General features: G+C 38.9%; 1 protein-coding gene across 5 annotated transcripts in view; it reads right to left on the reverse strand.

Moving 5' to 3' along the window:
* The window catches only part of CDK14 (cyclin dependent kinase 14), a 2,110,677-nt gene that overhangs the window by 1,075,419 nt on the left and 1,010,852 nt on the right, over nt 1-24,406 (reverse strand). For all 5 annotated transcript variants that reach the window (XM_085631156.1, XM_085631160.1, XM_085631158.1 and 2 more), the window contains one exon: nt 17,658-17,720. In XM_085631156.1, coding sequence (XP_085487282.1) covers nt 17,658-17,720 — 63 coding nt within the window. The remainder of the gene's footprint in view (nt 1-17,657; nt 17,721-24,406) is intronic.

Genomic DNA, 24,406 nt, shown 5'->3' on the forward strand with positions numbered 1-24,406 from the left:
TTTAAAAAGAAGGTTAAGGAGATTAGAAAGGTATACGCGGTTTTCATGGAATAAAGAGGATAAAATCCACCTTACTGAATTAAGAAAATCGCTTAAAAGATTGATAACTAGCAAGAAAGGGATTCACCATGAAAAAGGTTGGAATATCATGCTAGAAACAATAGAGATGAATAATATCAAAAGATTTTGAGAACTGATACAACATGGGTTAGAGAAGAATAAGGAAAAGCTGAAATGTCTGCTGGGAGAGCAAGCATGGGTTGTATATTTGGGAAGAAATGTATAATAAAGGGGCACTATTTACTCAGTGGTCTGCCACTTTTAATATAAATGATGTAATAAGAGATCAGTTCTCGCCAGAAACAATCAAGAAGGCCATATCGTCAATAAATATTAAAGCAGCTGGTCCTGACAATCTACTCGTGGTACTAATGCAAACTAATATCAATGGGTGGTCTAGCTTGTTTAACCCATTATTCAAAAAACCTTTATCGATGGGAACCTTCCCGGTCAGTTGTAAGGGGGCGAAGATTAAACCCATGTATAAAACAAAGTGATGTTTCCACCCCAGAAAGCTATAGGCAAATACATTTGCTGGATGCGGGTGTGATAGTTTTCTCTAAATCCTCTTGTGGATATTGAAGAATGGATAGAAACAAACTCGATAAACCCTATAATGTATGGTGGCTTTAAGATGCGACACTCAACAGCAGATCACTGCTTCAGTCTATGGCTACAAAAAAAAAAATCAACAAAAAAAGATGGTGCAACTTGGAGGGTTATACTGTTACTTTGTGGATTTCCGCTCAGCATTCAATACTGTTATTTGGGCCTTCCTGTAGGAAGACTTAATGAATTATGATTTACCACACAGATTGCTCTTGATCCTACGGGAAATGCATAGACATAATTGGGTACAAGTGGAACTAAATGTTGATGGGTCTCTTGCACAGAGAATTATATTAGGAATGGGCTTAGGCAAAATTGTGTTCTGGCATCCACATTGTTCTCCATATTTCTAGTGGATCGACCAAAATGTTTAGGCTTACCCAATAGCCAAAGCCCCAAAATAAATGGTGTATACATAAGTGGTCTTCTCAGTATTGATAATCTAGTGAGCATGGATTTTACAGGAATCGGTCTGCAGAGGAAGATAGATGCCTCAGCTGATTACTGCAATAAGAAAAACCTAATAATAAACATGTAAAAAACTAAAGTGAATCCATTTGGGAATGAAAAGATAAAATTCCAATGGTCGCTAAATAATCCTAAAATTGAGATAGTCCGTAGACAGAAGTATTTGGGTATGTGGATCGTGAAGAATCTGCCATGGAAAAAGCACACTGAATCTCTATGGGCAAAAACCCTTTCATCAGTGGGGGACTCTAGAAATTTGATAAAATGTATGGAGGTCCATAATTAAAACCTGTATTGGCAGCATACCAGGAAATGAGTTTGCCACCGTTCCATGAGAATAGATAGGGATGAGTTCCCCAAAATATCATTACTAATCAAAAAGGACATTTGAATAGTGAATTCAATTGTGTAGGATACACCGGGTAAGGATTAATGACCTATGCAAGAAATTAACAATAAAATGCAGCATGCCAGTTATAATATAAGTTAGTAAAGCCAAGATCTGGATGTTGACAAAACACACAACTAGGGAAGACGATCTGGAATAACTTAGTAGCAAGAAATCTGAATCTCCTCTGATGACTTCATGGCTAGAGAAGGAAACATTCTCCTATTTAGAAAATGTATCACATGTACATGTAAGACTGTGCCTTCTGAAAGTTTGATGCAAGTCAACCAGGGTTTTACTGTTCAAGCATAGGGATCCATTTTAGACAAGGATAGAATCTATAAATGCAGTCTTAAAATGAAGGATGATTTAATGCACATTTTATTGGACTGTCTTTAGTTTTATTGAGGCCAATTTTACAGAAATACAGTATTAGATAAAGGCGGCAAGCGGTTAATTTATTATTGGATATGCTTTTATTTGATGCAATCAATGCTGTGGGGCATTTTTTATTGCCTGTGAATTAGGTTTTAGCAAATATTTAAGATTTTTTTTCAAATATATCTCTAGGGTGTCTGCTGTGGATTCAGTTTGGTGTTAGCTCGAAAGGGTTTTATGATTTTAGGTAAAAACATTTAAACATGATTTTTACTGTGCAAATGTTTTTCAAGACTAAGGTCTAAATAAACTTATGTTTGACTGACAGTGACTAGACAATTACATCATCACACTATAGCTCTGACAACTAATGCTTTAGATCACTACTGAATTTAAAAAGCTCCTCCGATACCAATACATAATAAAAACAAAGTTGACGGAGGATTGTTTTGTAAGAAAAAACTCAGAATCTAAAGCAAACCAGAAATTATATTAAGTAATATTAATATTTCCTCCTCGGATCCCTCCATCTTGATGAAGGACATGGTTAATTGGAATCAGAATGATGAACCTGTAAAAGAAAACAGTAGAGAGACTAACCTTAAGAATAAACCACCAAGAGATACTGAAAAGGTGGTTCAAGACATTGAGAATAGACATGAAATAAGAGGTCTTCTTTTCTTATCCTTGTTGGACTGCACTGTGGATTTATTAGAGGGCTTGTGGTCACTGCCAAAATTGAAAGCAACCAAGCAAGGGTAGAGGAGTTGGCCTAACGGCTAGGGCGCTCGACCTCGGACCTGGGGAACTGGGTTTGAGTTTCGGTAATGACACGGAACATCCTGTGATTCTAGGCAAATAACTTAATCTCCCCACGCCTAACAAAAATGAATGTGTGTCCTCGTGTAACTTAACTGGTGCTATGTAAAGCACGCTGATACCTGATTTTGGATTCGGGTCAAGTTTGCGCTATATAACACTCTGCAAAAAAAAAAAAAAAAAAACATTAAATGTACACTAGTGGAAAATATATTGCTGACTCACTAAACAGTTTGACACATTATCAATGGCATCACCTAGGTCAATGTAACATCCTATTCTCCATCTTTCAATCCATCAATCAATCACTAAGCAAATAATCATGCAGGATAATATTTTGGAGGTTACTTTGTCATTGTTAATGTCAATTAAGCAAGAGGAGAAGGAAGTACTCTTAAATCTAGAACCTTCTCCACATGGCAAAGCAGGACAGATGCCATTTATTGATCTGGTTACTTTCCAACCAATAAGCACCACAACTGAAAAGGGCATGTAGGTGGGAAATTGAAACATAAAAAATAAAAAATAATTAAATCAAGTAGAGTAGATTTTGACAAATGATTCAATGTATGACCTGATTCTGATTAAGAGCCCAATGCTTTCATAAAAGTATTCGAAAAAGACTCTCAAACAAAAAAAACAATTAAAATGTAATAACATGAAAACACTACATAATAAGTCAGAGTTGAGAAAGAAAGATATTTTTGCACACAACTAGGGCTTTTTGCCACCTAGGCAACTTTCTGGGGGAATTTTACAGCCTTTCTTAGAGGTGGAACCATGATTTAAAAAACAGGGCTCAACAGGGTACAACAGGCAGACTTAAATAATCTAGAAGAAGTCCTCTGACTGGAATCACAATTCATCAACAAGTTGAATCCCGAAGTGCAAAGAAATATAACAACCCGTATGTAGAGACTGCGGCTCGCCTCTGAGAGCTGTCTATATCACAGGGGAAATAAAGCCAGTAGGCTGCTACTTAAGTGACTCCGAAGGAAAGACAATTTAAAACGCATTGATCATATACAACACACATAGGACTACCTGGTCACGGGGAGTCTCCCCCTAGGAGTCCCCTGACAGCCCACGCATTTGTGACATACTATCAACACCAAAGTAGCCAGAGGGATGCACAAAATACATCTGCAATTCAGGCATTATAAGGAGCATTCAGGTGTAGTGCCTTTCTATGGAGGAAAGGGAGAGACTAAAGGAAGATTTGGGGAGTGAGGAATTGCTGACAGGCTTGTAAGAACTCCAGGACAGGAAGACAATGGCTTCCCAGCTGAGTTGTTCAAATCCATTCACTCATGCCTGACATACACACCACGGAAATTGTCATAATACCTAAACTCTATCAGGGGCCAGTGCTCATACTACTGTCAGATATCTCTTATCAAGCAATAGTTAAGATTATGGCCAAACTGCTGACTACCCACTTGCTAGGATGATGAGGTTTATAATAAACCCAAACAAATGTGGCCTCATGCCCGTTGGTCCATACAACAACTTCAAAATGCCTTAACCGACCACCTGGAAGGCCAAACAGCTTTACTAATGGTCAATTTTGAAAGTGCTCTAGTGCCAGAGACTACCTTTTTGCATTGCTTTCAAAAAGTAACCTCTGGCTTAGATAAATTATTGCAGAGAGTGCAATTGGTAGAGCACTTTCTGACAATTTCTCAGTGATGAGGGGTACCAGAGAAGGCTGACCCCTGTTGCCACTACTTTTTCCCATCACAGTCAAGTCAATGGCTCATTGTCGATGAGCTTCTCTGGGGTATTGAGTGGTCTCTATTGCTGGCAGACAGAGTCTCGCTCTTTGCAGACTCTCTACTCTTCAATTTGCAAATCTTACCAAATGATCTGGATTACGAAACCTGCAGAAATTCCAACATTTGGTGATTTTTTGGGGGTTACGGATGAATCTTTCTCAGTCCATGGTATGATCTGCATTGGGCCAACAGTATGACAACTGTATCGGAGGGGGTCTGATACACTGGTGTTCTATTGCCAGATACAAGGAATGTGTATAGATGACTAGGCTGCATAGTGACCTCACCTTTTGGTTACAGTTACACCTCTCACTGATACAATGCAAGGCCATTCTCAAAATGGCCTCTTTTCCACCTCTGCTGTATCAACTTCAAAAGTACCAATATTATAGTCATTGAGATTGCTTTATCCATTTTATCACCTTTAAAATTTCCTATGCCATAACTAGCGCCGGGATGCCCCTGGGTAACTGAGCGCGTTACAAATTTTATATAATAAGGTGCTACAAATCTCAACATAAGGACATTGAGGCAGTGGACATAAATGCATATTATAGGGCTGCACATTTAATAGTAGTACATAGGTGGCTTATTGACTCACTAGACGGCACCCAAACAGTCACTAAGCAACCCCAAGTTCACAATGGAGCAAAAGGCAATGGGTGACACCCACCCCATATATCTTCTCTATGGTAGGAAATGGCCTCAAACTTTCCAGCATTAACACAAACAGTGACAAAGGTATGGCAGCAGTACTTCTATAGTATAGGCTGGTATAATCAACTCACAAAAGGAGCCCACAGGAGTTAAGTAGGGTCTTGGAGAGTTATTGGGGTCTCAAAACTCGGGGTCGTCATGATGAGCATCACTATGTGTTCATTCACAGAACCAAAAAAGTATTTTGTCAATTATTTTATCATATATAAGCACCAATTCTTCGAATATTTACAATTAAGGCAGACTCCTCAACTCATGATGCAAGATATGGATTACTGGAAAAGTATCCAGTGTGTACCAGTCACTAATCATTCATACACCTGACACCTTTAACAGTCTTTGGTGAAGATGGGAGGGAGATATAGGGCATCTCACAGATGAAGACTGGTAATCAGCTAGAATGGTCCCAAGAGAGATTGCTACTGCCAACCAATTCAGCGTACTACAGCTCACCTATATTATGTACACCTTACGCGGCAACATTTATAGTGTTTCGGACATATCAGATTGCCAGAATCCCTGAGATGTGGAAAACACCTGTCTGACTTCATTCACACAGTCTGGGGGTGTCCCTGGGTGAACCCTTTTAGTCAGGGGTGCAACATACACTTCATGTTATTAGTCACGAGTATATGGTACAAACTATACCCAAGGGCCTAGAAGCTAAACGCCATTAGCAGACTGCCATCCACTATAGTTGCAGTACAAACCTGGCTTCAGGTCTACTACTCTATCAGGATGGTAACCACGCAAAAAATGCACTGAGACCTGTCAAAATAAACCCTTTTTGGCAAGTATTAACCTCCTTTTTAAATATTATTATGTCACCCCTATGGAAGCCCTGTGGACGACAATGGTAGGTTGCATGGTATTTAAAAGTTGGACATATAGACAGTTAATGTTACCATGTTCCTATAGAGAGAATGGCCTAAAAGCTATTTTCACTGTAGCAGGCCAAGCGCTCGTATGCTATTTTTGATGACTCCCAGATTGACACTGTTACATTTAGCTCTTGGCCTATGGACCAACTAATAAGAACTTACATTAATATACTTAGCGATCCACTCAGTCTGCCAGGGTGGGCATTGGGGGATGGACCAACATACTTCATTCGAGATACCCATTTTGACATCCAGTGGCACCCACAACAACCTATAAAAAAACTCTGGTGAGACTGGATTGATCACTATAGATCTGCAAAGGATTTGGTTATGGCACAGAAGGCAACTGTCTTGATAAGATATCTCATTCACAGGTGAAAACTTATCTAGTTCACTTATTAGATCTGCAACAAATACCTCATCTGATGAGTAAATAATTCATGGAAACAGCACCAATGATGCTGCTGCTGTAATGCGCACACTTGATAGTTTGTAATTCTTTTCTTCTTTCAGGGAAAGAGAGTGCTTTTTGCTGTTTTGGGAATTTGGTCAAATCAAAGCAAACACAAAATCAAAAAGACAAAAAGAAAACTATATTACCCACTCTGCTGCTCTTGAAGGTAACATTTAGACTCTCTACCCTTGTGGAGTTAGGTCTTATTGGAATATGTACAAGTGATCTATGAGAGTTGAAATTATGATGTTCCCTCTTATTTAAGATATCATTTGAAGGGGAGTTTTCCAAGAACAAGTGGTCCCAATAGTAATGGAGGGGCAAGAAAAACAATTCCAATTAGTTACCCAAGTTCATCAAGAACACACTACTTGTAAGGAGGAACCTTATGCAAAGAAAGGAAACAAAAAAAAATATGTCAAATGGCTAAAAGTGGGAATAATAAACCTCTTTTAGCTTAGCACCTGTATTATATTAATCAGAGTCATATATTAGATATGATTTTCTCAATTCCTCACTTGCAAGTGATTCATTCTTTGAAATTGCTTCGGTGAACCTAATAACCCACTTTGAAGGCTCTGTATGTTCGTAGGTTCCTTCTTAAACTGAAGACTCACTTTGCCTAACAATTGTATAGGATGAAAACTATTAAATCTCTCATTATGAGTGGCCTGACGCGGGTTACTGAGCCCACCAAAAATATGAGTTTTGCGGGAACACTTCTTCTTAGTGGTTATCTACCTAGACATTTCACCTGCTACAAGCAAGCAAGGTTTCTGGGTGGCAAACCTGGGAAAACATGTGAAATTAGCATGGTAAATTCCATATCTGCATTTTATTTCCTTAAAACTCATATTCCCATGATTTCCATCCCTCTGAAATTGCAAGGACCCCGGCATGGGTGAAGCCAGAGGAGGGCAATAAAGGGGCTTTTTACAGGCCACTCTTATTTGGTGTCCAAGTGTCTGTTTCAAATATTATATGAAATATGTTACAAGTTTGAGGACTTGTGTGCACTGAGCACTATTCACTGGGTTAACAAACCCTAATTATATACCCCAAAAATGTCTTTATCCAAATAATACTCAATACTGAACCATTTGTTCACAAATGAAAGTCTTATTTTGACTTATTTGTGCCAATATTATAAGTGAAACAAACATCCACATTACATAATCATAATAAATTCTGCGATTTGCCATATTAACAATACTACAATGAATATTGTGATACATAGGAATTATAATGCATCAATCTTGTAAATGCCTGATGCATTTCGCGAGGTTGCAGTCCCTTCCTCAGGGGCCAACCTATAAAGGAAAAAATACTTTTGTAAAACTCATCTGTCAATGATGAGTAATTACACAAAAGCGACATTGCCCAGTTCACCATGTTCACAATATGTGTGGCAACTTTTGGGGTTTCTATTGGTGCAATGATTCAAAATGCTTATACCTCCACCTTGGATATACCATGAATGTTAATGATTCAGTGCCTTGTTGAGAAATGATGATTCTTAACGAAGTTAGTCAGTGATATTAAATAAAAGTGCATTAACACCAGTTGTGTTCATGACCCTTAAGGAAAGGAAAACGAAAGGAGAAAGGACGTCCTAGTCCTGTGTCAAATACCTCATGAATGAATAGAAGCTGCTATGAAACTGAATATTCATGAGTTCTGTCCTGTGTAAAGAAAGAGCCAGTGAGTTTTGATGACCCTGCCATCCGTTTTGATAAAAAGTAGATAATACCTCAAATGCTCACCTGAATGAAAAACCAGGCTGTGCCTGGTCGGACACTGTAATCAGAAGTAATAACTAAAAACAAACGAATAAAGTCTCAAATCTCTGACTAAACAAACGAAAATGATCTGTTCTGATTGGTGGGTAAAGCACTTACCAAAATAAAGTTAAATGACTGTACAAGCTCTCACATAGTCCATTAATAACTAAAGAATTCCTACAAAAGGAAAACAATCTATGAGAGAGATGCCTGTTTATACAAAATTGTGATTATAGTACCAGTCACTATCATGACTTACCAGAAACTACTCTGTGCTGTCAGAAACCGTCAGCGCCTTCGAATCCTATGTTTGTTGAACGCCTCTGAAACTACCAGAAGAAAACTAATCGGAACTGAAGGAAATCGAAATAGGACTAAGCGAGCCTAAAAGGAGCCGCCATCTGCACGTAGTAAAAAGGATGAAAAATAATATCAAGCAATATCATAAAAACGTTAGGAAATACTGACATAGCGATGTGACAAATGGAAAAAACTCAATCGGTTGTATATATCTTCTGAACCAATGTATTTCTACATATAAACAATCTGACAGATGAGTGGAAAAAAACGCATTTGCTGAGAACACAGTTTGCTCAGGTCAACTCTACCCTCCTAGATGAATACAAGAATAAGAGCTAATAAAGGCCAGAATGTAAACAAGAATAAAGTGAAATATTAATACTGCTCAGTAAAGGAACCTACGATGAAAAAAAGCAGTAGACAAATACACTACTATACCGGGTAAATCGTAACCCTCAAAAAATGAACCATAGAGGCGCTGAAAACAAACAAATGCAACTGAGCCAACAAAATGAAGGGTTCTAATCAACTAGATCCCCAGTCCCATCGTCTACTATCTAAAAGTTAAAGAAAGTGAAACCAAAACAGATATAGTAAGAAAATGTACATCGCTGTGTGTGTGTGCCATCACCATATCTGTGAGTGTATCACCTGTTTATGTGTTCATTAAGATGTATTATCCCCTCAAGAGTGTTATCAGGGCTGCATCAACGCTAGTATTCCGGTAAAATCATTATAAAAAAACAACTCAGGTCTAATCGATCATTAGGTCCTGATGGTATCATTGTGCCTAGATATTTGATCCAATAAACTACTCTTTGGAGCAATGTCTTGGTTATATAAATCCCTGGTTGTAATGTCACTTTTTCTATTATTTCAAATCTGAGTTGCGATATGGTATGCTTAGCTTCCTCCCAGTGGAGCGCTAGACAAGATGTTGTACTTCTAGTTCTGATTTTACTTTTGTGTTCCATAATCCACACCTTTAGTTTCCGCTCTGTCTTCCCTACATATGCTTTACCACAAGGACACTTAATACAATAAACAACATTATTTGTATTACGGAAACTGAAGGTGCGGATTACGGAACACAAAAGTAAAATCAGAACTAGAAGTACAACATCTATTCTAGCGCTCCACTGGGAGGAGGCTAAGCATACCATATCGCAACTCAGACTTCAAATAATAGAAAAAGTGACATTACGACCAGGGATTGACATAACCAAGAAATTGCTCCAAAGAGAAGTTTATTGGATCAAATATCTAGGCACAATGATACCATCAGGACCTAACGATCGATTAGACAGGAGTTGTTTTTTCTAATGATTTTACCAGAATACCAACGTTGATGCAGCCCTGATAACACTTTTAAGAGGATAATACATCTTAATGAACATATAAATAGGTGATACACTCACTGATTTGGTGATGGCGCACACACACACACAGCTACGTTAATTTTGTTACTATATCTGTTTTGGTTTCACGCTCCTTAACTTTTAGATAGAAGACGATAGGACTGGGGATCTAGTTCATTAGAACCCTTCATTTTCTTGGCTCATTTGCATTGGTTTTTTTTCAGCGCCTCTATTGTTCATTTTTTTAGGGTTACGATTGACCCGGTATAGTAGTGTATTTGTCTACTGCTTTTTTTCATCGTAGGATTACATGGGTTCCTTTACTTAGCAGTATTAATATTTCACTTTATTCTTGTTTACATTCTGGCCTTTATTAGCTCCTATTCTTTTATTCATCTAGGAGGGTAGAGTTGACCTGAGCAAACTGTGTTCTCAGCAAATGCGTTTTATTTCCCCTCATCTGTCAGATTGTTTATATGCAGAAATACATTGGTTCAGTAAATATATAAACAACCGATTGATTTTTTTCTGTAGTCACATCGCTATTTCAGTATTTCCTAACGTTTTTACGATATTGCTTGATATTATCTTTCATCCTTTTTACTACGTGCAGATGACGGCTCCTTTTAGGCACGCTTAGTCCTATTTCGATTTCCTTCAGTTCCGATTAATTTTCCTACGGTAGTTTCAGAGGCGTTCAACAAACATAGGATTCAAACGCGCTGACGGTTTCTGACACCAGGGAATAGTTTCTGGTAAGTCCCGATAATGACTGGTACTATAATCACCATTTTGTATAAACAGGCATCTCTCTCGTAGATTTTTTTCCTTTCGTAGGAATTCTTTCGTTACGAATGGACTACATGAGAGCTTGTACAGTCATTTAACTTTATTTTGGTAAGCACTTTTACTACCAATCAGAACAGATCATTTTCGTTTGTTTAGTCAGAGATTTGAGACTTTATTCGTTTGTTTTTAGTTATTACTTCAGATTACGGTGTCCAACCAGGCACAGCCTAGTTGTTCATTCAGGTTAGCATTTGAGTTATTATATACTTTTTATCAAAACGGATGGCAGGGTCATCAAAGCTCACTGGCTCTTTCTTTACACAGGGCAGAACTCACGAATATTCAGTTTCATAGCAGCTTCCATTCATTGATGAGTTATTTGACACAGGACTAGGACGTCCTTTCTCCTTTCGTTTTCCTTTCCTTAAGGGTCATGCACACAACTGGTGTTAATGCTCTTTTATTTAAAATCACCGACTAACTTTGTTAAGAATCATCGTTTGTCAACAAGGCACCGAATCATTAACATTCATGGTATATCCAAGGTGGGTTATAGGCATTTTGAATCATCGAACCAATAGAAGCCCCACGAATTGCCACACATATTGTGAACATAGTGAACTGGGCAATGTCGCTTTTGAGTAATTACTCATCATTGACAGATGAGTTTTACAAAAGTATTTTTTCCTTTATAGGTTGGCCCCTAAGGAAGGGACTGCAACGTCCCAAAATGCATCGGGCATTTACAAGATTGATGCATTATAATTCCTATGTATCACAATATTCATTGTAGTATTGTTAATATGCAAATCGCAGAATTTATTATGATTATGTAATGTGGATGTTTGTTTCACTTATAATATTGGCACAAATAAGTCAAAATAAGAGTTTTATTTGTGAACAAATGGTTCAGTATTGAGTATTATTTGGATAAAGACATTTTTGCAGTATATAATAAGGGTTTGTTAATCCAGTGAATAGTGCACAGTGCACACAAGTCCTCAAACTTGTAACATATTTCATTTGATTATACGCTTGGTCTGACAGCAAGTGTAGCTCTGCAGCACCACTAAGAAACCAGTTGGATTGATAACATTGATTAAGATTGGTATAATTGGTGTGCTCCTCCAACCCCTCATTCTTGTTTAAAATATTAGCCATTGTGTGGAATCAGACTGCAAGATCCTATGACTGTCTTGTATGTTTGTATAGCACTTAGAATGTAGAGAAATATAATTCCAGAACACTAAGGGCCTCATTACGATGTCGGTCAGAAAGCATTCTGACCAACTTCTTATCGGAATAGTTTCCGACCGACTCAGGTTCGGGGGAGTCTGACCGACCCATTGCAATGTTTCCAAACACCGCTCAGTAGGACTCCCATTGACTTCAATGGGATCCTGTGTTCCGCCCGACAACACAGCCTCCCATTGAAAAAAGGGGTGGTTGTGGAAAACCATGCACCCTGCGGTGGGCACATCATGGTGCCTCCCACACTATTCATGGTTGTAAAGAGGGGTCCCATGGGTACTCCCATGGACCCCAACCGGAGGCCTCTTGGTGAAGGGTGACCTGCTACAGGCCCCCAAAGTCAGTTTCCGACAGCTGTTTCATGTCGGACGGACCGATTCGGGAAGGCTGTTCGAATCCGACATCGTAATGCATCGGTCAGAAACACGGTCCATAAACCGGTACGATTTGACTCCGACTGACTCGGAGTCTCTGAATGCCGGTCAGAACCGAGTCGGAAAGACCAAAAGGTTACCTTCCCATCTTAATCGATCGGTCAGAAATGTTTCCGAGTCAGTCGGAAACATAGGTTCCGACATGCGTTAGGAAAGGCCGAATCCCGTGCAAAGCCTTTCCAACCAACATCATAATTGCCCCATAGTTGTGAAAAATCATACTCATCATGTAAAAGATGCATTGTATGAATTATTTAATCTGAATTCTGTTATTTATTTTCGTTTTCTTAAAATGACATATTTGAAATATATGAAAAATCTGGGGTGTTTTTTTGGTTAAATAAATGCATAACTGTATTGTGATACTGAGGTCATCTGTGGATGCCTGCACATGCTCTTAATACATAAAAAAAACGCACATAAGAGGAACTCACACATCTTCACAACTCTTAACAACTCTGCCTATGCCATCAGTCATCCCAGAGATTCAGAGGAAACTTATCAAGATGCACTGCACTGACAACCCGGATCCAACTGGAGCTATTATAGTTCCCACAATTCACTGAAGTCGCAGCCAACCCCACTACTACAATGTGTGGTTTCAGTAGATCCAAGGAAAGTGGAATGGGGCAACTGGGAAAAAGATGCACTGGAAATTCACACTGCCCGGTTCTGTGGCACAGCTGATGTCAATGCACAAACATTGTTGTCACAAAGGAAAAGGATTTCTTCTGTGTTGGTGTAGAGATGAATTTGACATTTAATTTCTTATATCATATACAATGTACCTGCTGACACACTCTGTATTTCCCACTCTATGTTATGGAATGAAACTCTATATTTCTTTTTCAATGAGATACAGTTAAAGTTGATATAGTAACCGATTCACACTTATGATTATCACATTGTTTTATAGAAAGACCGATCTTCAACATGATAGATTGGCTTTTCATCATTTTGTTTACATTCTATGTTACAAGTTGTGACTGCAACATAAAAGCATGTTGTGTGTTTTAATGGAGCCCCTGGTGACTATATATTGCAATTATTGATTCCTGCATACCATACTACAATAATATTGTGACGACATAACTTCACTGAAGTTTTGAAACATTTGATTAGCTCTTAACCCACTCAGGTAACTCCTTGAAGAACAATGTATAACAGTTCACAATGTAAAGGATGAATCATTATGAAAACAAACAAGTGGATTAGCGGTTGTTATCCAAAAGGATGACTCCTTGTGTAAACAAACCATTGCATGTGTACATCCTTTGCAAGTACAATGTGCAATACTTCTCCAAGTTTTAAGATGTCTTTCATCAACTTCATGCAACAACAAATGTCAAGGATTTCAACAAAGTCTGGGCTGCAACAACTATGTAACATGTTTGCCTAAAAAGGATGCTGTCGACCACAAGGAACTTATATTCTAGGTATCCAAAAAAGTGCTTTCAAGAGTAGTTCATCTTCAATGTGGAAAATTAAATGTTGGGAGGTTGAAGTAAGGGTGATTGTATTATCTTTACATATGCCACCCATTCAGGAGATGGCACCACTCAAAGCAGGTCTACAAATAGCCGTTGGTCTAGTCAAGTATCAGACAAATTTGACAGTATCACTCCAATGCTATGCCAGCTTCAGTAGCTTCCTATTGTGGTGAAGATCTCATCTTTGCAAGGAACCAATTCAAATATTGCTGTCTGGCTTACAATATCATTCACCACATCAATCTGTCCTAACATATATCTTCTCCATTTTTGATGGCCACAAGGGTCTCAGGGGCAGAAATGCAGAATTTGAGGTCTCTAAATTGAGAACAAAAGAAGCAATCTTTCATAGGTGCTGCTATCCCCTCCCTTGCCATCAGGACATTGGCCACCATGCATCACTTCCTTACCTTCAGTAATACCTGAAAACACTTTGTAGGGAATCTGCCTTTTTTTTTTCACAAGATCCTATATTTTGCTGGCTTTGAAACTCTGTGCTCTTTACCCCTGCTAGCCAGTAGTAAGGTGCCTGTTATGCCCCTTTAAAATGGTTGAAATAGCATACTCCTAATTGGCATATTTACCTGCCTTTATGTCCCTAGTATCTCGTACAAAGTGTACCCAGACCTGAAAGTTACATGCCACTAGATGACTGCAGTATATTGTGCCATCCAGTACAGTGGTAGTGCAAAAATGGCATGTGTAGCAATGTAAACTACAAACTACAATTAAAAATGACAAAATAAATATTTTTGACAGGACACAACCTCCCTTCAAAATATTAATAAGCCACCGCTAGGTAGGCCTTGTAGCCCTCAAGGCAGGGTGCATGGTATTTAAACAGAGGATATGTAGAAATGTCATGTTAACATGGCCTTACAGTGACTTGCACCCAAAAGCTATTTTCCTTGTGGCAGGCCTAACTGTCCTATGCAGTAAACCTGAGTACAGATTAAGATGTTGATTCTGTATCTTGGGAATGGAACTAGCTAGAAAATAATTAAACAACTATTTTAATAGTTCTAAAAAATATCACATTTAATGGTGACGTTGGCTTTTAAAATAAATATTAAGGAAAAGTAACTTTTAAAACCTCACCTTTTCCCCTGCCTGTAGGTCTCCCAGCCAGTGATTAGCATCTGAATAGAGGTGAATCAAATGTGCAATTCCCTCCAGGAGCTACACAATAGGTCAGTTTGATTAACAGGTAGACCTGAATGGGTGGCAACGACTCCTTCGAGCCTCACAGAACAGTGTCAAATCCTGCTTCACAGGTCTACTGTGGTTTTAATAAATCAGCTGGGGTGCACTTGAAACGAAGAGAAATGGATACCAAGACAATTATTGTGTATTCACTGCTGGTTGCTGGAAAACCCTACTTTTTTCCTACCAGACATCTGTCTCTAGGTTAAATAGGGGTCCAGTGGCTGCCTCAAACTGGAGTTTAGTGGTAGATGTGGGAAGACATTAGGATTACTATAATACACTGCCCCCCACACACCCCTAAGACGCCAAGTTGAGGGTGGCCAATGACTTTCAACATCTTGAAAATGACCAAAACGGGAAGGGTTGACACCAGGAACATCTACCCCACTGGTTAGGGTGTGCCTATGGGTCATTCACAACCACTAGCTCTGGCCAGGCATAAATGTGGCATCTCCAGGCACCCACTTAAGAACACTTCTGGACCTGTGTAACAAACAGAGGAGGACTGGACCTGCTGTCTGTGACTTGAGAGTAGCCCCGAAGGACTGGACCTGCTTCCTCTTGTCCCAAGGACAAAGAGATGAACTCCGAGGGTCAAAAGGCTGACCTGTTCAGATACAGGGATACAACAAACTACAAGAAGCCTTTCATGCAACAGTCCAGCTGACCAGTGGCAACAGTACCTGGACTGGACCCTGTTGTTATCCTCTCCAAGGCCTTCTCTGAAGTCCTGGGGGCTTCAGACATGCACTTGTATGGTGGATTGGAACTTAATGACTAAGTCAGAAGGTAAAATCTTTGACCAGGACAAACCTGGTTGGAGTTTCCAACCCACGCTCGACAGCAGTCAGCCTAGATCCCAGTTTACCACAACTATTGACGATCTTCTGTGCTATTTCTACTTAAAACTTTTTAAACAATTTGCCCTAAACTAGAAGTTCCCCAAACTAGTCATTAATGTTTGCATTCTCGAGGCACACAGATTGTTAATCTGTTGCTATTTACTGAATGCTGTGAATATTGAACCATTTTCATTAAGTGGCATGCACATTGATGAAGACAAGTTTGAAAAGATAGAGTTACGTAAAGACAAGGTTAAAGTCAGGATGGAGCAGCGCTGCTTAAATCAAAAAGCATTTTTTGCCATATGTGCATGCCTGTGTATTGCTTAACAACTTCAGGATGATAGACATTATCTTCCTATTTAATTGAAAGCACATGTACAGAGTGTGATAACATAAGCTATACTGGATTCATGTATGAGTTGGAAAAGTTAAGTTAATGTCAGCAAGACTATCAATTTATGGATCAAGAAACACATTTATGGGGAGAAAACCAAAATGTAGAAATGCTACTTTGCAAACAAAAGTAGGCCACTAATAATGTTATTGGATATCAGTTACAAAGTGTGAGCAATGAACAATATCTATATTTCAAAATTCCACAGTTACAATTCTCTTATGACAACCTGTGATCTCTCAAAGGGCAGTCGAGACATTTTTTTGCCAAAATCTTGATTTACTAAGACAAGATTTTTTTAATGTGTTGAGAAAGAGAGGCTGATGTATTAAATGCCCCAGGGGGTGAATCTCTATTGGAACTCGGGACTCCCAGAGGATTGATTGACCAAAGGGAGCCAAACCTGGCAAAAAAGCTAATTTGGGGGACCTCTGGAGGCATGCAATTGGCTATGTGAAATTACAACATGCAGCCAGAATACCTTGCAATTCATATAATTCTTTCATTGTAATTATTACCCCCAATAAGTGGTATGTTGAGATACATTTTTTCCAATCTCTGTGACAGGTTTTCTTCATCAGGAGTCTGCTGGTGACACGTGTGTTTTTTCTACTCAGTCTAACTTAATGACATCAAAGGAGGTGCAGTGATGGTGTATAAAGGAAGGTCTGCCCACAAATGTGATCTTTGAGCAGGGACCACATAACTGACCGAGGATCCAGTTTAATATTCTGTAAGCCACCCTCACATTACATATAACTTATTTTGAGGTAGAGGTGAGCCCACAATTACTGTCCTGTGTCCAAAAGTTAATTTAAGTAGGCATCATTTAATTCGGAATTCCATTTCCTCATTGATGGTTACCAAGTCGTCAACAAACTACCACTCTCTATTTAAGTTTTAAATCTATAATCACATGCATTACCAAATGAATTCCATCCAAGAAATTGAGAGCAATGTGTAATGTCCAAGTAAAACAGACATTCATGAGCATTCTTGCTCTGTAACAAACAAAATAATTACAGTAGTTTGGTTATGTTTCCACCACTTCAACCTGACACTTCACACTGGAGCCACATTTTACAAGCATAGCTGATGCGCCACCTCCGAGGGAAAGCAGCTATGTAGAAATGCAAAGAAACTAGCAAGAAGGATACCTGATTTGATGCCTTGAAAAATATTATGGAATAGTATCCACCAAACACGTTTTCCCTGCATGTTTGAGAAAGTGCACATATACAATTATACAAAAACACATACCTTCACATTATCTGGCTGAATTCCCCCTGGGTGTTTGTCCATATATTGACACAAGTCTGTGTGCTAAAGAAAATCAGAATAGAAAAAAAAACATTATTTCCCATAGAAACAGAGAATAAAATAACAGCAACATCATCCTTATGGTTCCATTTGTTAAATTCTTTTGCAATTAGAAGTGAACACATGCAAAAGTAGATAAATACATTATGTGGTTTCCTGAACAATACCAGATCAGCATATTAATATACTATTCTAAGCCGAGAAAGAGCACATTCCATATCACTCACAACCGCAGGAAATTGTTATTTTTTGTTAAACAAAATCCCCCAATATACGGTTTTACATTCTGAAAATAAAATAACCTAGGATGGTTGTGTCAAATCTGAGATTTGCATACTTAAAATAATAAATTAGATCTTAGTAACTAAAATGATAAGAAGGAATTCATATTAAAGTGGTAGGTGAGTACTAGACAAAAACAGACTAGAAAAATGGTAGGAAAATAATTTGTTTGTTAAACTACATTAAAATCACAAATTTGTAATAACTAAATGTGATATCTCTTGAACATAATACTATGATTTGATTTTTAATATGCCTATACTATTTAGAAGAGATTGGCTCAATTGTGAATTCAGTATTTTCTGCCAAAAAAAATCAATCAAAAGAAAAATGTAACTAACTGCCCATTTGCAATCAGCTATTCTAAATTACAGTATTTCAAAAGACCTTCAACAATTTCATATCACAATAACATATATTTATCTTAGTAACAGTAGTTGATGCCCTGTTATAGAAAATACAGACCTGCTTAATGGAAGGGTATTCCTTTCCTTCTATAAATAACGTTTCTCTTTCGACGGCTAGTAACACTTTTTTTAACCACTACATACAGGTGTCTGCAAATTCAGAGTTGCACTGGTGATACACCTACAGTCAATGGACAAGTGGCAACTCTTTTCACATACTCCTTTACACCCTAAATTCCCACCACACACACACAGGCAAACACATAGGCACTGAAAGTGTTCCAATCATAGCATCACAAATTACACTATCCATTTGATGCTGTTGCTTGTGGTGGTGTTGCATCCATTCTTTTATTCTGCCGTACGGAAGATGATTGCAAAATTAGCCTAGGTGGGTCAATTCTAGTTAACATGAGGTGCACATACAAATTAACCTGGGGGCATTTAGGGGAAAATCCTGTCATGGTTGTGATAATGGGATTTGGTAAGGCATGAGCACCGCTTTATAATGCTTCTAAATTGTTCCGAAAATACGAGAGCATTTTCACTTTCTCCGCGATCTGTATTTGTTCACATAAAGGGTGGGCGGAACTCGCATTATGATGTGTAGCACACTCGCATAAAATTACCATGAATTCTGTGAGATTAAATGGAATTACGCGAGAGGAGTAACTCTGTATTTAATGCTATATCTTAGTGCAAAAGAGCCCCCTTGCATTGTTTTTGTACACAAGGGGGCATTTTTGCACCAATAAATGATACTAAATGCAACAGGGCACCTTTAGAGTGTGAGCAGCCACTTTCACTTGTTAAAATGGGAGTTGAAGTAGGATTTCCTCCAATTTACACCCAGCATTTAGTGCTATTTTTGTTGTGCAAAATGCACCCTAACCATCCAAAATGGACGATAAAATGCATTTTGTGCTAAGAAATTGCACTTAAAGCAGCAGAACACAAATTAGCAACCACGAGTGGCTGCTAGTGCTCACTAAATGTTCTTTCAGTACAGGAGTTTTCTCCCAAGTTACACGACAATCTCTAATCACTTAATTATCAGTAATTCTATGTCAAAGAGTAATGCAGAATTTCTACGATTGCTCCAACGGTGGCCAATGCAACTTACATCCAGCTTTGGTGGCATGGTCAAATTTAGGCAGACAAAAACAGCCTTGTTCTGGAGCAGTTACAATCAAGAGAGTAGCACAGCAGATAGTCCTAGGTAGAAGGCACCGGTATAAATCAGCGTAAAGAGAATAACAATGGCTACCAATGTCGCTCAGCATTTTGGGGGAATAACAATTGAGCTTTTCCTCAAAAGGTTCTGTTTATTGAAACCTATGGACACAATAGAGTTTACTTGCACTCAAATAGAAGCACTTTGTTCAGTCTGAACTCAAAATATATATATTTCTTTTACCATTGTGGTGGGAGGTGGAGTCCCCCCGGTTTACTTGGTTAAAATTAAGCATTCCATAATTAATTTGGTCTAAAGATGAGCACTTTAGCTTTTTTGACATTATTGTAAAAGCTAGATGAAGGGCAGCAGCAGCAACTTACTCAGGTCTTACAACCCATCTTACAACATGTCCTACAAGTATCAGGGTGCAACAAGTAGCACGCAATGAGAAACAAGAAGCTCTACAGCAATTGACCAACGTATTCACTACATCCAAATTATATCCTAATATCAAAAGAATGCTCTTGTGGAGGATCCCGATTATTTGTCAGTTGCTTGCAATTCTGCTAGGCCACAGAGAGATGGGGGCAGTATGTAGCATTCTTCCTCACAGGAGAAATACAGATTGCCTATAAGGCTGCCAATCCCGATAGGACTACTGTTTATATAGAGGTAAAGCGAGACTTACTTCTTGTGAAAACTGGTAAAAGAGACCCTTTTGTCTTAAGCCACAAAATGTCTTACTGTTGCTAAAAGCTCTACTTCAGAGTCTTTTTTTCAAACCTTCTAGAGTATACAATGTCAATCTCTACACATTAATTGGTGCAATCCAATTGTTAGCACTAAAACCAAATGGTTATATGCTGTTTTGTATTGATTTTCAATAACTTGATCAGCAATCTACCTTTAATGCCTATGGAAGCTTTGGGGAAGTTCCAAAATAGCTAGAATATTCCACTGTGCCTGAAGTGAGCACTTTGGCTATCAAACGTCAGTAACACAGACGCTAGGGCATAGGATACATGTCACGCTGTGCGCAGGTTTGTCAATGATGGAAGATGGAAGATGGAAGCAGGATCATCTTCTTATTGTCTTCAACTGGTTTTAATATCACTTTGAGGATGATTTCTAATAATGACTCTTTAGAAGCCACCTTTCTGAAAGTCCATTTTCCAAATAGCCAGAAGTATATTTTACTTTTTCTGACTCTAAAGTACATGACATACAGCCTTTCAGCCTCACTTTCCTTCCTGATTTGTAGGATCATTGCAATAATTGCATCCTACTTATTTACTTACAATGTGTTAAGATTCTTTAAATCAGTCTGAGGTGTATACCATCACCAGATCAGTTTCAAAAGGCATGTTCACATGCACAACCTTATGCTAGAGTGCCGCCAGCTCCTTTCCACAAATCCCCACTCTGGAGTAACTGAAAATAGGATGTAGTTAATGATTGGTGATATGCATCCTTCTGATGACCGAGGGTCTGCTGGTTGAAGAATGGACTCTATGGGAATGGCCTGTGGGCGGTTGGAATAGAAGCTTAGGCAGGGATCACCAGGAGCTATGTATGCAAACATCATGCTTTGAACCTGAAACAAGATCTAGACAATCATCCAGAAGGTGACCAAGGTCGAGGCATAGCATCAGTATTGAAATAAACAGGACCAACATTTTAAGAGACATATTCTCAATAGACAGAGTCCTTGTAAGCAGGAACACAACCATGCGACTTTACTATTCACAGTAAACTGTTGCAAAGGAGAAATGTAGGGCAGCAGGTCAATTAAATAGTAGCCAAGGACTGAATGAAGTTAATTACTCAGGAAATGTGACAGCCATGATGGGTGGGTTGGGAAATGTAAATAGGTCCATATGTAGAAGTGGCCATCTTAGGGCCTGATTACGATGCCGTTCGGACTGATCATCCGACCGCCGTCTTCATCGGCCCTTTCTGACCGCAGAGACCGGGAAGTTTACCCCCGCCACATTACGATGCAATCACCATTACCGCTGTGGTCTCATCTACATGCGTAGAACATATCCCTGAATATGTTGCTGCAAATGCATAGAAAACCACAGAAACCATGTGAATTGTACACACATGCATTACATATGTGGGGATATGCCTTGTGCATCATGTAACCCATTGCTAGAGTGACGAGGAATGTGCACAGTCCAGTCAATGGGGATATAAACTGCAGAAGGACTTATCTGGATTCCGGCACCCACAGGATTGTAGTCATCGGGGTGCAGCCGCTTAGGTGTAGAAGTGACCTGGAGGAAGGGATCCACAGCAGAGACTGCTAGAGAGAAGTGGATTTGGGTGAGTATGCGCCCCAAACCCATTGTTTCTGTTGACTAGAGGCAGTCGGTCAGAAAGCCACGGTCTGGTCGTTGGAAACCCACATTGCAATCTGGACAGCAGTCGGAGATACCTGTAATGCCCTATGGATACTGTATTTCTCCAACTGCCTGTCGGAGTCAGCAGTCTTTCATCGGTCGGTCGTAATAAAAGATGCATGTATCGTAATACTGCGGTTGGACCGACTGCTTCTGACGAGACCGCAGCGGTTCAACCACCTCCAACAGGATTGACCGGCATCGTAATCAGGCTCTTAGTATGGGACTTTAACATGTGGTTAGCATTTCTCTAGCCCTGACACCACTTCAGCAAGAGCCATCAAAGACTATGGAGTGATGGCAAGCAACCTGGGGGGGCACTGGAGTTTAGAAATTACAGTCCTGTCCGTGGAAATTTCTATGATGCTGGCTGGGTTCTTTGCATCAGCTGGGGGCAAAGGGACCTGTACTGTACTGAGCAGGTGGGGTAATCTCTCTCCCCACTCAACTCATGTTGGGGTCAGTCAACTCATGGTGGGGTCAGTCCTAGGAGCAGAAATGACAACCAGCTGAGCCGGAATCATCTAGAGGCCGGATCTAATATCACTTTTATAATATAATGTAATGAACTGTGGATTTGTAGAGCCTTGCTTGTCATCCGTGAGGGTATGCAAGTGCTGAACATGTCTGAAATCTGATTGATTGCCTTTAATTTGACCTGCTGGATTTTCAGTACACATGTTAAAGCAAATATAGGCAGCACTGAGGCAGTAGTAATACATTTGAATAAACGACCCTGCAAAGACACTGCCTGCTTACAGATTGAGTAACTTTGGAGTGCAACAGGCCCCTTCATATCTACATATATTAGAGCTATGCGAGTATCCCAAGTATCCCCAATGCCTGCAGATTAGAATGCCCAAAAACCTTTGTTCCTCCCAGTCCCAAAATGAGTTTGGTAATTATCTCTGTGCAATGACTTCAAAATTCACTTCAGCTTTGTCTCTTGAAAGATTATTCTGCATGACTCTAAGTAGAACAAATGTACATTGGACAATATATAAAGAGCTCAAGCATTCGCCAGTTAATTGGCTCTGCAGAGACACTCAATTCAAAAGAATGTACATATATATAAAGTGCAAAGTCACCATTGCAGCTTCATCCGTAAACTTGAACTCGACATGAGTTAGCTTTTCCATTTGGCATACCAAGAAACAAACCACAGCAAGACTTGATGCTTCTGATAATATAAGACTCAGGGCCGGACTGGCCATACTGTGCATCAGGCGTTTCCCCGGGAGGCTGGAAGGGTAAGGGCTGGTTTTACAGAGTAGGGGGCCAGTTTTATTACTGGTGCTGCAATATCTGCCCCAACAAAAGCAGCAAGCAAGCGTTTTTAGCCTCCCTGGGCCAGGCAGGGGCTAGACCGAGAAACTTGCCAGGGCTACTTTGGGTTCACAGTCCGGCCATGATAAGATCTATGTCCGCCACACATTATATGAATATGTGTACTAATCCAGGATGTATAAAATATAAAATCATTTATTGAGAAAAACCTTCTAGAGAATGTTAACAAATTGTAAAATGTTACTGAATATGGTAAAACAGAACTAACTGAAATCCAAATATTAGAAACGTTTTGGAAAGGATATTATTGCTACTAAATGCATGGTTCTCGGATAAGCTTCCCATTGATGCTTGTTAGAATGAACACCAAAGGAACAGACAAATAAATAAAGGATAAGAACGATATTATTTATTTCCACAAAGCTTTCAATCTGTAAAATATGTGCAGGTGATAAGTAAAGTGAGAGAGGAAGATCTCAGGAAGTGCACCAGGTTGGGCCTTCAGTACTGGAAAATTTCAGATTACATTAATGCGAATTAAGTACACTGGTTTAGCTATAAAACAACAGTAAGAATATTCTTGTATTCATGGATATCTATTAACTATTTTTTTTATCACCAATACAATTAAGGATCAAAGTGACATTAAGAATGTATATTTATATTTCATTCTTAATCCCAATAAACCACATATGTATATAAAGATGCAATATATTACTTAGTTTTCCTCATATTCTCTTTTAACTATTGAATTTTAATGTAATAGGTTTGTAGCTTTTTTCGGATGCCATTTAATTTATTATATGTGAATATTCCGTTATAGAACATTAGTAAAATAGTTATTACAATGCAAGGTAATGTTAAAGATAAAATACATTTAATAGGACATTACAGGTCAAATTAAACTAACTACTAACATTTAGAAAGTGCTGGAAGACATGGTATTAGTGCCGAATATGATTGACCAAGCATTCTTTTAGATTGCATTTTCGCCCTAGAGTCCTTTTCTTTGTGCTTTTTACCAATAACTGGTAATTATTGTTACCTAACTCAATGGTACTCATTTTATAGATCTCAGGACGAAGTAAAGATAAATTAACTACTTGAAATTGAACCTGTAACAATGGGGTC

The sequence above is a fragment of the Triturus cristatus genome, chromosome 10, assembly GCF_964204655.1.
Source record: "Triturus cristatus chromosome 10, aTriCri1.1, whole genome shotgun sequence".
NCBI lineage: Eukaryota > Metazoa > Chordata > Amphibia > Caudata > Salamandridae > Triturus > Triturus cristatus.